Here is a 14,265-nt window from a genome sequence, read left to right on the forward strand (position 1 = left end):
TAAAAAGACCCAGCAAAGGATGTACTTCCTGAGACAAGTGGGGAAGTACAGTCTTTCACATGAGCTGCTGATCCAGTTCTACACTGCAGTCACTGAGTCTGTCCTGTGCTCCTCCATCACAGTCTGGTATGGTGCAGCCACTAAACAGGACAGGAGCAGACTGCAGCAGACTGTACGGGCAGCTGAAAAGATCATGGGCGCCCCCTGCCCTCCACCCAGGACCTGCACCTCTCAAGAACCAGGAAACACGCAGGGAAAATCATCACAGACCCCTCACACCCTGGACACAGACTTTTTGACCTGCTGCCCTCTGACAGACGGTACAGAAGCCTGCAGACCAGGACCACCCGACACAGGAACATGTTCTTTCCCCTCACCATCTCCCTCCTAAGTCTCACACTGCTTCACACTGCTAGACTGCAATAGATGTGTGTATGTGTGTAATGTGTGTGTGTATTGAGTCATTTACATATTCTTGCGATCCGGTAGAGACACCATCTACCGGAAACAAATTCCTTGTATGTGTTTGAGCATATACTTGTTCAATAAACGCAATTCTGATTCTGATTCTGTTGAGAAAATATCAACTTTGTCTCCATCTTGTGGTTTTTGCAGGAACAAAACTGTTCACAGTTGCGTCCACATGATCAGGTTTTATTGAAGTACATCAGGAGTCAGTCTTTGGTGAAATTATAAGTAGTGTGCATGAAGGTTGTGCTGTCCATTGGCAGGAGGAGATAATTATTAAACAACATTTTTTTTTCTGAACATTAAAGAGAAATCTCAGTTTCAGATTGTTTTTTAATTTCTGGAATTTTGGAATCACCTCACAACATGCTGGGAAAGGCCTAGCAGGGCAGACAATGTTATTAAAGGAAAACAGAAAATCACCACTTCAGATCCACTGTCCCCTGCATAAATCAAGTCACGCTCCCTCCCAGTGTTTCATAGTGCCTGGGACGTCATGGGCCAGATTGTAGCAAAGCCACTCCAGACAGAAGAATAACCAAGTAGAGCACAAGTGGATAAATAGGTGAAAACTACCTGTAGCCATTTCCTTTGACTGTTCTGGGTTCCTCATGTAGTTTGAAGTGACCAACAAAATGTTGGACTTATTATTAGTTGTTTTAGATATTGTAATGTTTTATTGTTTCTGTACTGATATATTGTTTTACTTAGTGATTCATAGTTTTATTCTCTGAAATGTTTTGATTCTATTGGCATGCTGGGAATTCACTCACTTTGTCTGGTGATAGAATTTGTTTACATGTTTGTTTAGTGGGGTTGGTTGGCTTCCTGCAGTTGTCAGATATGTCTTCTCATGTTTTTCCCATTTTTCATACAGTTTTAGTAATGTTTTTAATAAATAGCCAGTTACTGCACTTAATCTGCACTTACTGTTTGGCTTCTTATTGAAGCCTCTGTGTCATTTACCCTGGTCTTACTGTTTTTATTTATTTATCCTATTTTCTATTCCTTTCAAATGTGTCTGCTAGTGGATCTCTGTGACACCGGATGAGGCAAACAGAAACCTCTAAGTTGCTCTAATAAGTTTTCATGTACTGTGTGCAGTAGGCAGGAATGGTGGAACAAAAGGTGAACTTCTCCTGTCAAATACTAAAGTTGTTCCATAAACTACTCGTGTTTTATGCTTGTCTCTGTGCAGTGTGGACCACAACAACACAAAATCACCTAAATTGATTTTTGTTTCACGTTACAGAGGCAACTTGCTGAACAGTTCTGTGATCAATATTCTAACATGTCAGCTAAAAATAAAATAGGAATGAGAGTTATAATAACTTTTGATTCACTGAAACACTGAAACTCAGAGTGAAGTGTAAAAAATAAAATTAAAGCCTTATTATAAAACATCAGAAGATCAAACTGTCAGAGATGGCTGCCTGCTGCTAGTGGGGCAGAATTTGTTTTTAGCTTGTTCCCTGAATCTTCACAGGCAGCTTAAACAGAAGCTATGATGGCATCTCAGAGACACAGGATCTCCGAAAGTCTCACAACAACATACATGGCAGCATGTCAGGAAAATTCGTTTTGCAGTCCTGTTTAGGCGTTAAATGTTTTTAAAGAAATATTATAAAATCTGACCTTCAGCTCACATCTCTGCAGCTTTGTTCATACAAACTATCTTCAGCTCTGTCGGTGTGTAAATATTTCTGTAGGATACGTCTGAATTTTATTTTTACTCTTAAACAACATATGTTAGAGTTTATAAACATACAGGTGTGAGAATGTGAACTTTATCAACATTTGCATTTGATTTCTGTGAGGATCAGACCAAAGTGAGAATCAGTGACTCCATCAAAGCAAACTGCACAAGTCTTCTCTGATATGCAGTTTAAGAGAGCTGAGGTTACATGTGAATGTTTGTATTTACAAACCAACAGAAGTAAATGATCATTTATTCTAAGGAGTCAGTAAATGTTTACACAACAATCAAAGTGAAGTTTCATGTTAAATAAATCTGAACCAATGACTGAATGTGTCTGAAAGCTGATTTACAGTCAAACACAACAACAACAGAATCACTGAATTTGATTGATTTCACTTCAAAGAGACATTTTGTGATTTTCAATAATCAACTGAAATGGCTGAAATGAAGATGCTGCTGCAGTAAACATATTGTAATTTTATCTGTTTAAACATTTTTAACCTGCTGATGAGACACAAATCAAAGGTAGGTGATTCACTGAAACACTGAGACTGAGAGTGAAGTTTGAAAATCAAATTAAAACCTAATTATGAAACATGAGAAGATCCAGAAACCTTTCAAACTGTGAGAGATGTCAGCTTCTGATTAAGGTTAAAAACAACACAAGAAATAACATTTTTAATGAAATCAATCAAGTGTAGTTACACTGATGAGACAGCGTCACAACTTAGAAGTCATTTCTTTGAATTTGGAAAACTTTAAAGAAGACATGTTACTTTCAAATGTTATTTAACTGAAAACAAGATGCTGATATTCAAGAAATTTAGAACTTGTAATTGTAAAGTTGACTCTTGCTGATGTTTAATTATTAATCCTTATTTAAAGAAGTGTCACAGTTTGCTGTTCACACTCAACAACTTTGAAAAGCAAAGAAATCATCATCATTCAGATTTTAAAACTATCAAAAATATTTACATGAACAACATGAAAAATATTCTGAAAATATTAATTTAAAAGAAAGAAGAAAAAATGTAAAAGTTTCTTACAGAAACTCGAGTGGGTCACAAGATTTTCACATGAAAAAGTTGCTTTGGTTTCATTGAATTGCTAATAGTTCCACTAGAACAACAAAATGAAATAAAACCTGATAATGAAGTTAGTCAGTGTGATTAATAATTTCCCTAAAATTAACCCTGTTGCTGTACTGAAAAAACAGTTAAAATAAAGAATCACTTTAAAATCAAATCTCAGTCTGACAGATTTTGATATCAGAGGTTTTGGCGTCTCCTGCCTCTCCAACACTGAAATATGGGAAGAGTTTCTCAGTGAAAGTGTCTCTGTGAGTGTAAATGTGAGTCATGTCTTCAGGGTCATAGAATAAGATTGAAGTACAAATCAAAGGTAGGTGATTCATTGAAACACTGAGACTGAGAGTGAAGTTTGAAAATCAAATTAAAACCTAATTATGAAACATGAGAAGATCCAGAAATCTTTCAAACTGTGAGAGATGTCAGCTTCTGATTAAGGTTAAAAACAACACAAGAAAGAACATTTTTAATGAAATCAGTCAAGTGTAGTTACACTGATGAGACAGCGTCAGAACTTAGAAGTCATTTCTTTGAATTTGGAAAACTGTAAAGTAGACATGTTACTATAAAATGTTATTTAACTGAAAACAAGATGCTGATATTCAGGATCATTTAGATCTTGTAGTTGTAAAGTTCACTCTTGCTGATGTGACACAAGTTTAATCATGAATCCTTCTTTAAAGAAGAGTCACAGTTTGCTGTTCACACTCAACAACTTTGAAAAGCAAAGAAATCATCATCATTTAGATTTTAAAATTAATAAAATATTTACATAAACAACATGAGAAATATTGTGAAAATATTAATTTAAAAGAAACAAAAATATTAAAAGCAAAAATTTCTTACAGAAACTCGAGTGAGTCAGATTTTCACATGAAAAAGTTCCTTTGGTTCCATTGAATCAACAAAATTAAAAAAAAACCTCATAATGAAGTTAGACAGTTTGATTAATAATTTCCCTAAAATTAAGCTGCTGGACTGAAAGAACCCCCCCCCCCCCCCCCCCCCCCCAAACAAAACAAGACAAAAAAACCACAGTTAAAAAAAAGAATCACTTTACAATCAAATCTCAATCTCACAGATTTTGATTTCAGAGGTTTTGGCGTCTCCTGAATTCCGAACATTAAAATATGGGAAGAGTTTCTCAGTGAAAGTGTCTCTGTGAGTGTAGATGTGAGTCATGTCTTCAGGGTCATAGAAGGACACCTCCCCCCTGTCATAGTCCAGCTGGACTCTGATCCTCTGGAGACTCTTCTTCACTGTCACAGTCTGACCATCACCATTAGTGTATTCTCCACTACGATAAACTAAACACCAGATTCCATATTCTGGTGAAGCAAAACACTTTCCCTTCCTGTCAACTGACTCTTTAACTAAACCCACAATCCAGTCAGGATGGTCTCCCACCTCCACCTCCCAGCTGTGTTTCCCTGAGCTGAAGCCCTCAGATCCAAAAACAGTGGCATACTTAGTGTTTCTCTCTGGATTATCAGGAAGCTGCTGCCATGTGTCTCCTTGTCTCACACTGGTCAGATCATCAGACAGATAGAGACAGCAGTTTGCAGTGTTTGGGTCCAGAATGACAGGACTGAAGTGGACCTTCTCCTTCATCTTCTCCCACACTCTGAAGGACAGGTTGCCCAGGTGTTTGGCCACATCTATCAGTGCTCCTGAGACCAGCTGTGGATCTGACACTGAGCTCTGGGCTCTGGCTCTGCTCTGAGTGTCTTTATAACTGCTGAGGAATGGCACGCTGTGTTTCTGCAGCTCTTCTTCAACAGCAGAGATGCTGTCTGACAGAGAGGAGATCTGCTCCTCAATCATCTTCATCTCTCTGCTGATAGTCCTCCCCTTCTGCTCCTCTTCCTCCCTCAGAGCTGCCAGTCTGGACTCCTCTTCCTCTTTCAGGAACTGCTGGAGCTTGTTGAACTCTGCTCTGATCTGCCTCTCTGTGGACAACAGCTGCTTCTTGGAGTGTTGAATCACTTCATTGTATGTTTTCTCCACTTTTTTGTATTTGTTCCTCTTGTCCTGCAGAGACTTTAAGTCAGATTTCAGCTGCTCCTTCAGGTCACTGACTGCTTCTTCTACAGGAACCACTTTGTGACTCTGGTGGAGAGAAAACTCACACACAGGACATACAACTCTCTGCTCATCCACACAGAACAGTTTAGGCTCTTCCTCATGTTTACTGCACACCACTGTTAATTTCTTCTCTCCCTTTTCTGTCTCAGATGATCCAGATTTCTTTCTTCCAGAAAAGGAGTCAGCAAGTTCTTTCAGAGCAAAGTTCACAATTAGAAAATCCTTTGAAGATTTTCTTTTACAAATGGGACAGTTTTTGTTTTTAGTTTGTTCCCAGAATTTCTGCAGGCAGCTTGAACAGAAGCTGTGGTTGCAGCTCAGAGACACAGGATCTCTGAAAGTCTCTGAACACACATGGCAGCTCAGGTAATTTTCAAGAAGAGCTCTCTCAGCCATTTGATCTTCAAGTTTTTTTAACTCACCAAATTTGCGTCTCTTGAACTTTCTGATTAAAATCCCCCAAATGTGTGTTTTTCAGCAGAGATCTGACTCCCTGTAATGGCGTCTCAACTCAGTTCAAAAGTGTCGAAATTCACTTTCATTTTCATGGATTACAGTCATCTGTTAAACTGAAAGACGCACATATTATTTGTGTCCACCAGAGGATGCTCTTAGTGTCATTCAGTTTGTGCTTCATAGAAAAACATATGAATGTTTACCTTTTGAGCTTTTTATGCTAACAGAACATAAAAATGAACAGAAGCTGTGGTTGTAGCCAAGGTCATAAATCTGGATTGAACATTGAGATTGACAACCTGCCAGACCCCTGCTCTCATCTCCCGCCCTAAAAAAAGATAATAAGTTTTATTAAAATGCAACTGAAACATATCAAACCAAATGCTTATTTATACAAAAATAGAATAAATCATTAAGGAAAATATCCATGTTATAAACCAAATGTATACAAGTCAAGAACATTTCGTGTGATCAGATTTCATTAAAGTGACAATTGTAATACTGTAAACTGGCTACATCCTGTAAGTAGTTCGAGCTCAAGGACACAGAATCTCTGAATGTCTCTGAAGACATTACAGTTCAGAAAAGTTTCTACATTCAACAAATGTAACATCTTTACAGCTTGTACCTTACAGTCCCTCACCTGCTGTAATGGTGTTCTAGTTAATTATTAATCACCAAACACAATATCTGCTTTTACTACCTGGGCTGTGGCCTCAAACCTGACTAAAACTTTAGACCTTTAGACTCCAACTTTCAAGTCTGTCATGAACTGAAATGTGATGAGCTGGCCAGTGTGAGAAATACCAATAAATAAAAATTAAAAATATGACAGTGGACAATGAGAAACTAGTAATACTGATGAAAAAACAAATTGATATAAACTTGTTGATATAACTTAATATGTCATGACATTAATGATCATTGTGGGTTTCTGCTGTATTTGAATGTTCAGTGATGGATGATGAAGACAGTTAAACAACAAAGATATTATTACTAAATTATTACTTGTGTCAGTGTTTGTGTGTGACTGTGCCTTTGTAGTTATGTTTATGAAACGTTCATCTTCTGTAGGTTATCAAGTAGAGGGTCTACTGAATGAAAATGCAATACAAATACTTGAAACTGACAACAAAGAAGAATTTACTGTCACATGTCATGAGTCATATTCTGGTGAATAAAAAAATCACAAGTCCATAAATCCAACCTACAGCAGGACCTAAAACTAGCAGCTCAGTAACTGGATGTTGTTCCTGTTCCTGTCTTGCAGGTTTTAGATGTGTCCTTGATCCAACACAGCTGATTTTGAAGTTACCTCCTCAGCATGTTTTGAAGTTATACCGAGGCCTGGTAATGAACTAATCATTTGATTCAGGTGTTGATCAATGGTGATATCTAAAACCTGCAGGACACCGGCCCTGGAGACCTGGACTTTGCCCCCTCTTGCTTTTAGTCGGTTAATAAGTGTCACAGTTTGCTGTTCACACTCAGAAACTTTGAAAAGCAAAGAAATCGTTCAGATTTAGACCTGATCAAATATTTACATGAGAAACATGAGAAATATTCAGAAACTATGTATTTAAAAGAAACAAGAATATAAAAAGCCGCCCATCACATACACAGTTAAGATAAAGAATCACGTTAAAGTTTAGCAGATTTTGATATTAGAGGTTTTGGCATCTCCTGCTTCTCCGATATAAAAATATTTTTAACTCACCAAATTCGTGTGTCTTCAACTTTCTGATTAAAATCCTCCAACGTGTGTTTTTCAGCAGAGATCTGACTCCCTGTAATGGCGTCTCAGCTCAGTTCAAAAGTGTCGAAATTTACTTTCATTTTCATGAATCATAGTCACGTGTTAAACTGAAAGATGAACATATCATTTGTGTCCACCAGAGGATGCTGTTAGTGTCAGACAGTTTTGCAGTTTGTGCTTCATAGAAAAACATAAAAGCCAAAATGGAAAAAATGTTTTGAGTTTTTTATGCTAAACAGAACATAAAAATGACACAAAGAAAATGAAGCTGTGGTCTTTCAAGTATCACAAGTCAGCTTGTCAGAATTTTTGTTTGCAGCTTGAACAGAAGTTGTGGTTGCAGCCAAGGTCATAAATTTGGATTCAACATTGAGATTGACAACATGCCAGACCCCTGCTCTCATCTCCTCCCCTAAAAAAAGATCATACGTTTGATTAAAATGCAACTGAAACATATCAAACCAAATGCTTATTTATACAAAAATAGAATAAATCATTAAGGAAAATATCCATGTTATAAACCAAATGTATACAAGTCAAGAACATTTCGTGTGATCAGATTTCATTAAAGTGACAATTGTAATACTGTAAACTGGCTACATCCTGTAAGTAGTTCGAGCTCAAGGACTCAGGATCCCTGAATGTCTCTGAAGACATTACAGTTCAAAAAAGTTTCGACATTCAACAAATGTAACATCTTTACAGCTTGTACATTACAGTCTCTCACCTGTTGTAATGGTGTTCTAGTTAATTATTAATCACCAAACACAATATCTGCTTTTACTACCTGGCTGTGGCCTCAAACCTGACTAAAACTTTAGACCTTTAGACTCCAACTTTCAAGTCTGTCATGAACTGAAATGTGATGAGCTGGCCAGTGTGAGAAATACCAATAAATAAAAATTAAAAATATGACAGTGGACAATGAGAAACTAGTAATACTGATGAAAAAACAAATTGATATAAACTTGTTGATATAACTTAATATGTCATGACATTAATGACCGTTGTGTGTTTCTGCTGTATTTGAATGTTCAGTGATGGATGATGAAGACAGTTAAACAACAAAGATATTATTACTAAATTATTACTTGTGTCAGTGTTTGTGTGTGACTGTGCCTTTGTAGTTATGTTTATGAAACGTTCATCTTCTGTAGGTTATCAAGTAGAGGGCCTACTGAATGAAAATGCAATACAAATACTTGAAACTGACAACAAAGAAGAATTTACTGTCACATGTCATGAGTCATATTCTGGTGAAAAAAAAAATCACAAGTCCATAAATCCAACCTACAGCAGGACCTAAAACTAGCAGCTCAGTAACTGGATGTTGTTCCTGTTCCTGTCTTGCAGGTTTTAGATGTGTCCTTGATCCAACACAGCTGATTTTGAAGTTACCTCCTCAGCATGTCTTGAAGTTATACCGAGGCCTGGTAATGAACTAATCATTTGATTCAGGTGTTGATCAATGGTGATATCTAAAACCTGCAGGACACCGGCCCTGGAGACCTGGACTTTGCCCCCTCTTGCTTTTAGTCGGTTAATAAGTGTCACAGTTTGCTGTTCACACTCAGAAACTTTGAAAAGCAAAGAAATCATTCAGATTTTGACCTGATCAAATATTTACATGAGAAACATGAGAAATATTCAGAAACTATGTATTTAAAAGAAACAAGAATATAAAAAGCCGCCCATCACATACACAGTTAAGATAAAGAATCACGTTAAAGTTTAGCAGATTTTGATATCAGAGGTTTTGCATCTCCTGCCTTTCCAACCAGAAAATACGGGAAGAGTTTCTCAGTGAAAGTGTCTCTGTGAGTGTAGATATGAGTCATGTCTTCAGGGTCATAGAAGGACACCTCCCCCCTGTCATAGTCCAGCTGGACTCTGATCCTCTGGAGACTCTTCTTCACTGTCACAGTCTTACTATCACCATTATAGTATTTTCCACTGCGATGCAGCAAACATGAAATTCTTTATTTTGGTAAAGGAAAAGCTCTCCCTTCCTGTCAACTGACTCTTTAACTAAACCCACATTCCAGTCAGGATGGTCTCCCACCTCCACCTCCCAGCTGTGTTTCTCTGGGCTGAAGCCCTCAGAGCCAAAAACAAAAGAATATTTTCTGTTTCTCTCCAGATTAGTTTATCTGTTTCTTTTTGGACACCTTTTCTGGATTTCTCTCTGAAGCTGCTGCTTTTTGTCTCAATATTTCACATTCTCACAACTAATCTTGTATAAACATACAGATTAGGTGTGAATTTGGAGATCTTTAAAGTAAAATACTAAAAATTGTTATTTGACTGAATCAAGATGCTGATAATCAGGATAATGAAGATAACTTAGTTGTGCAGTCTCTTGGTGAAGGGATATAAGTTTACCGATTAATCCTGTCACAGCTCACTGTTCACACTCAGAATTCACATTAACAACATGAAAAATATTCTGAAAATATTCAGAATACTCTTGTTTAAAGAAACAAGAATGTATCTAAAAGAAGACATACACAGAGTTAAAAGTCAAACAACAATCACTTTACAATCAAATCTCAGTCTGACTGATTTTGATATCAGATGTTTTGCATCTCCTGCCTTTCCAACCTCAAAATATGGGAAGAGCTTCTCAGTGAAAGTGTCTCTGTGAGTGTAGATGTGAGTCATGTCTTCAGGGTCATAGAAGGACACCTCCCCCCTGTCATAGTCCAGCTGGACTCTGATCCTCTGGAGACTCTTCTTCACTGTCACAGTCAGGGTTGATTGAAGTAGGACTCAGATGTAGAACTTTCTGAATGGAAAAAGTTTGTTTATTTACAAAAAGCTATTGTTACGAGTTCAAATATTGAGGGTGAGCACAAAACAATAATGGTCCAGAAGAGCTTCGGTCAAACAATGATTTTAATGAACACACTCGTGGGGAGATGAACACTGCCCACAGACAGCATCGATCTCCGTGTAATCTATTGAATAAATGCTTTGATTAAATGATAATTAATGTAATGGTAATGATGGTGGTTATGAATAGTAGCAGTAAAATATTTCCCTGATCTCCACACTATGAAACAGTGCCAACAATCCACAGTGTGTTCCCATTTCCCAGGCTGTGATTCCTTTCCTTGATATGTGGTAATGTTTTGTCCTCCTTGGTGCCTTTGTACACAGTGTGCTGCTCCCTCCACATGTTTCCGCATTTGACCTAGAAATGAGAGATGAATGAATGAATGAATGAATGAATATGACTGAATGAATGAATGAATATTCTTTATTGTCATTGTCACAAGTACAATGAAATTGAAAGATGTCTCTGGTCAATGCAACGAAAGATAGATACTTAAAAACTATAATAGATATGTATTTTTATCTTTTATATCCTATGTATATATATAAAAAAAAAAATACAGTATTCTCATGAATACACCCAAGCAATCCAGGCCTCAGGCCCCATACATACACTCAACATACGACCTAGTTGATGTATCACTCAGACAATCAATCACTCAGTCAATCTGTTAGGGCATCCAACAAAACATGTTTGAAAGCATTCCAACATCAAGGGCACAAATGACAGCAGGGGCAATGAAAGTCATCTACTTTTAGTAGCATTGAGACATGATATTGCAATTGGGTAGAAACTGTGTTTGAGTCTGTTAGTCCTTGTGTATGTTGTTCTATACCGTTTACCTGAAGGCAGCAGTTCGAACATGGAGTGTCCAGGGTGTGTGGTGTCCTTTATGATGTTATGGGCTCTTTTGAGGCAGCGGGAACTGTGTAGGTCTTTCAGTTTGAGGAGAGGGCAACCGATTGTCCTTTGAGCAGCGTTAATTACCCCCTGTAGTGCTTTCCTCTGAGCCACTGTGCAGCTAGCGTACCATATGCCTATGCAGTACGTTAGTATACTTTCGATGGAGGCTCTATAGAAAGACACCTTCAGTCTCTGTGTGATGTTGTTCTTCCTAAGCACTCTCAAAAAGTACAGTCTCTGTTGTGTCTTTTTCAGTAGCTCAGAGGTATTCACACTCCAGGATAGGTTTCCCTCTATGCTGACTCCCAAGAAGCGGAAGTCCACCACCCTCTCCACATAGTCGTCGCTGATGATTAGTGGTTGGATTTCTGTCTTATGTCTTCTGTAGTCAATTATGAGTTCTTTAGTCTTTTTCGTGTTTAGGAGAAGGTTGTTATCCTTGCACCATGAAGACAGCCTCTCCACCTCATGTCACGATCCTGGGTCTTAGGACCCAGTGTTTTGAGTTTTAGTTCATTTTGATGTTTATAGTATGTTTAGCTCATTAGGCCTCCTATGTTGATTTGCTTATTAGTTCCCCCTTGTGTTTCAACCCATGTTAAGTCTCCCCTGCCCTTCATGTCTCTCTGTGCCCCCTCTGTTCTGTTTATGGTGTGTCTTTGCATGTTTGAGTTTCTTGTTTTCTGTCACCCTGCATTGTGCATTATGTTCTCATGGTTGGTCTTTTGTTACTCCCTCTAGTCTAGTCTCTTGTGTTCAAAGCTGAGTATTTCCCTCTGTGTATTTTGGTTCTTAGACCTCTGCCTTATGGTTTGTCTCTGTTTCTTAGTTGCTGTCTCCACTGTGTCTAGTTCGCGTCTCTGTGTGATACTTCCTGTTTTACTTTGAAGGTCCATGCCTCATGTGAGTGTTTCTAGTTTTGCGTCTCTGTCTCGTCCAGTCCTGATTTCTCCCAGCTGTGCCCTCCTTCTGTGTCTCATTCCCTCGTTATCCCTCTGTGTATTTAAGCCCTGTGTTTCTCTTTGTCAGTGTCGTAGTCTCCATCATAGCTGTGTGATTTTTCCCTGTGGCTCCTTGTGCTTTAGTTTTCCCAGTTTAGTTTATTTTGTATTGTTTTTCGTGTCCCACTCCACGCCAGCAATAAAGCTGTGTTTTTTGAGTTTACCTTTTGTCTCTGTGAGTTTGCGTTTGGGTCCTACTTTTGCCTGCACACAGCCGTACTGTGACACCTCATCTCTGTAGGCAGACTCATCACCCCCAGATATGAGCCCCACCACAGTAGTGTCATCTGCGAACTTTACAATGGTGTTGCTCTGGTGGGCGGGGGTGCAGTCGTGTGTATAAAGCGAGTAGAGCAGTGGACTAAGCACACAGCCCTGTGGCGACCCAGTGCTTAGATTTAGGGCTGGAGATGTATAACGTCCCACTCTCACTCTCTGTCTGCGGTCGGTGAGGAAGCTATTAATCCACTTACAGGTGCTGTGAGGAAGCCCTAGGTCTTTTAGCTTGGCGTCCAGTTTGTATGGAAGAATGGTGTTAAATGCCGAGCTATAATCCACAAAGAGCATGCGCACATAGCTTCCTTGTCTCTCCAGATGTGTTAATGCTACATTGAGTGCTGTTGCTATGGCGTCCTCTGTCGATCGATTTGCTCTGTAGGCAAACTGGTGTGGGTCAAGGCTGCTGGGTAGGGCTGCTGTGATGTGGTAACGCACCAGTTTCTCAAAGCACTTCATCACAACCGGGGTTAATGCCACTGGTCTAGTCATTTAGGCTAGAGATATGAGATTTCTTGGGCAAGGGTATTATGGTGGAGGTCTTGAGGCAAGGTGGGACGTTTGACTGTTCAAGGGATTGGTTAAAAATCCTGGTGAAAATATAGGCAAGCTGGTCTGCGCAGTCTCTCAGCACACGTCCTGGTACACCATCTGGGCCAGCTGCCTTCCTCGGGTTAACAGCCCGCAGGGTGCGCCTCACTTCATACTCCTCCAGAGTGATGATGGTACTGCTGCTGTGGGCTGTATGATGCAGCTGTTCCTCTGAGGCATAGGGTGCAGTGGTCTCAAAGCGTGTGAAGAAGATGTTCAGCTCCTCCGCCAACGCTGGGTCACCTTCAGCCATACCTGATTTGGACTTGTAGTTTGTCAGCTGCTGAACACCCTGCCACACCAGCCGGCTGTTCTTAGATATCACAGTGAGTGCAGTCTTATCCACCAGCTGACAAAAACACTTAAACCAGTTCATGGGAAATAACAGAAACAACGATCATATGAGCTGGCCAACTACAGTAACTGTGTTCCTAGTATAACAATCCCACGCCAACTGCCGCTCCACTGCTCTCTTAAGTAGGGCTCATTGACAGGCAGATCGGCAACAGGTGAGTTTTTAATCCCAGGTGTGGCTGGCTCAAAGGTGGGAGACTCTCCAGGCCTGGTGTGGCAACAAAAACCAACATACCACAGCACACACACGCTCCCTCCAACTTGTACACAGGGAAGCGAGGGAACGGGAGCAGATCACACCAACAAACAACCAGAAGACAAATGAAACTAATAAATATTCATCAAACGACCGTGCAGATCTTTAAGTAATTTTAACTCACAAAATTAGTGTCTCTTCAATTTTCTGATTAAAATCCTCCAAATGTGTGTTTTTCAGCAAAGATCTGACTCTGTCTCAGTTCACTTCAAGCATCGGTTTAATTTGATCATAAAGAGACAATTTGCTTGTCCAAAGCAGGACTCTGGATTTGAGCTGATCAGACTGACCTGAATGTAAGTGTGATTATTCAGACTTTAATAATATTGAGTGATGTTATTTTCGTTTTGAGCCAAACTGGATTTCTCTACAGGAACTCTGCATTAAAGGCTCAACACACCAAAAAGTGTTTTGATCACATTTGATTGCTCATGCAAGACAGAAATGAGTCAGAGTGATTAATAATGAGCACATAACACTAAATTGGCTTCATTAG

At 39.1% G+C, this 14,265-nt stretch overlaps 1 protein-coding gene across 1 annotated transcript; it reads right to left on the bottom strand.

The window, feature by feature from the left end:
- Positions 1-3,338: 3,338 nt before the first annotated feature.
- On the bottom strand, positions 3,339-5,840 carry LOC146621717 (nuclear factor 7, brain-like). Its single transcript, XM_085368729.1, has 2 exons — positions 4,438-5,840; positions 3,339-3,527 (listed from the first exon to the last, which is right to left on the bottom strand). Exons 1-2 carry the CDS (start codon positions 5,734-5,736, stop codon positions 3,408-3,410), a joined length of 1,419 nt encoding a protein of 472 aa, XP_085224855.1. The 5' UTR covers positions 5,737-5,840; the 3' UTR covers positions 3,339-3,407.
- Positions 5,841-14,265: the final 8,425 nt, after the last annotated feature.

Source organism: Diplotaxodon limnothrissa, linkage group LG12, assembly GCF_057381915.1.
Source record: "Diplotaxodon limnothrissa isolate DT_005_m linkage group LG12, D_limnothrissa_male_GT1.1, whole genome shotgun sequence".
NCBI lineage: Eukaryota > Metazoa > Chordata > Actinopteri > Cichliformes > Cichlidae > Diplotaxodon > Diplotaxodon limnothrissa.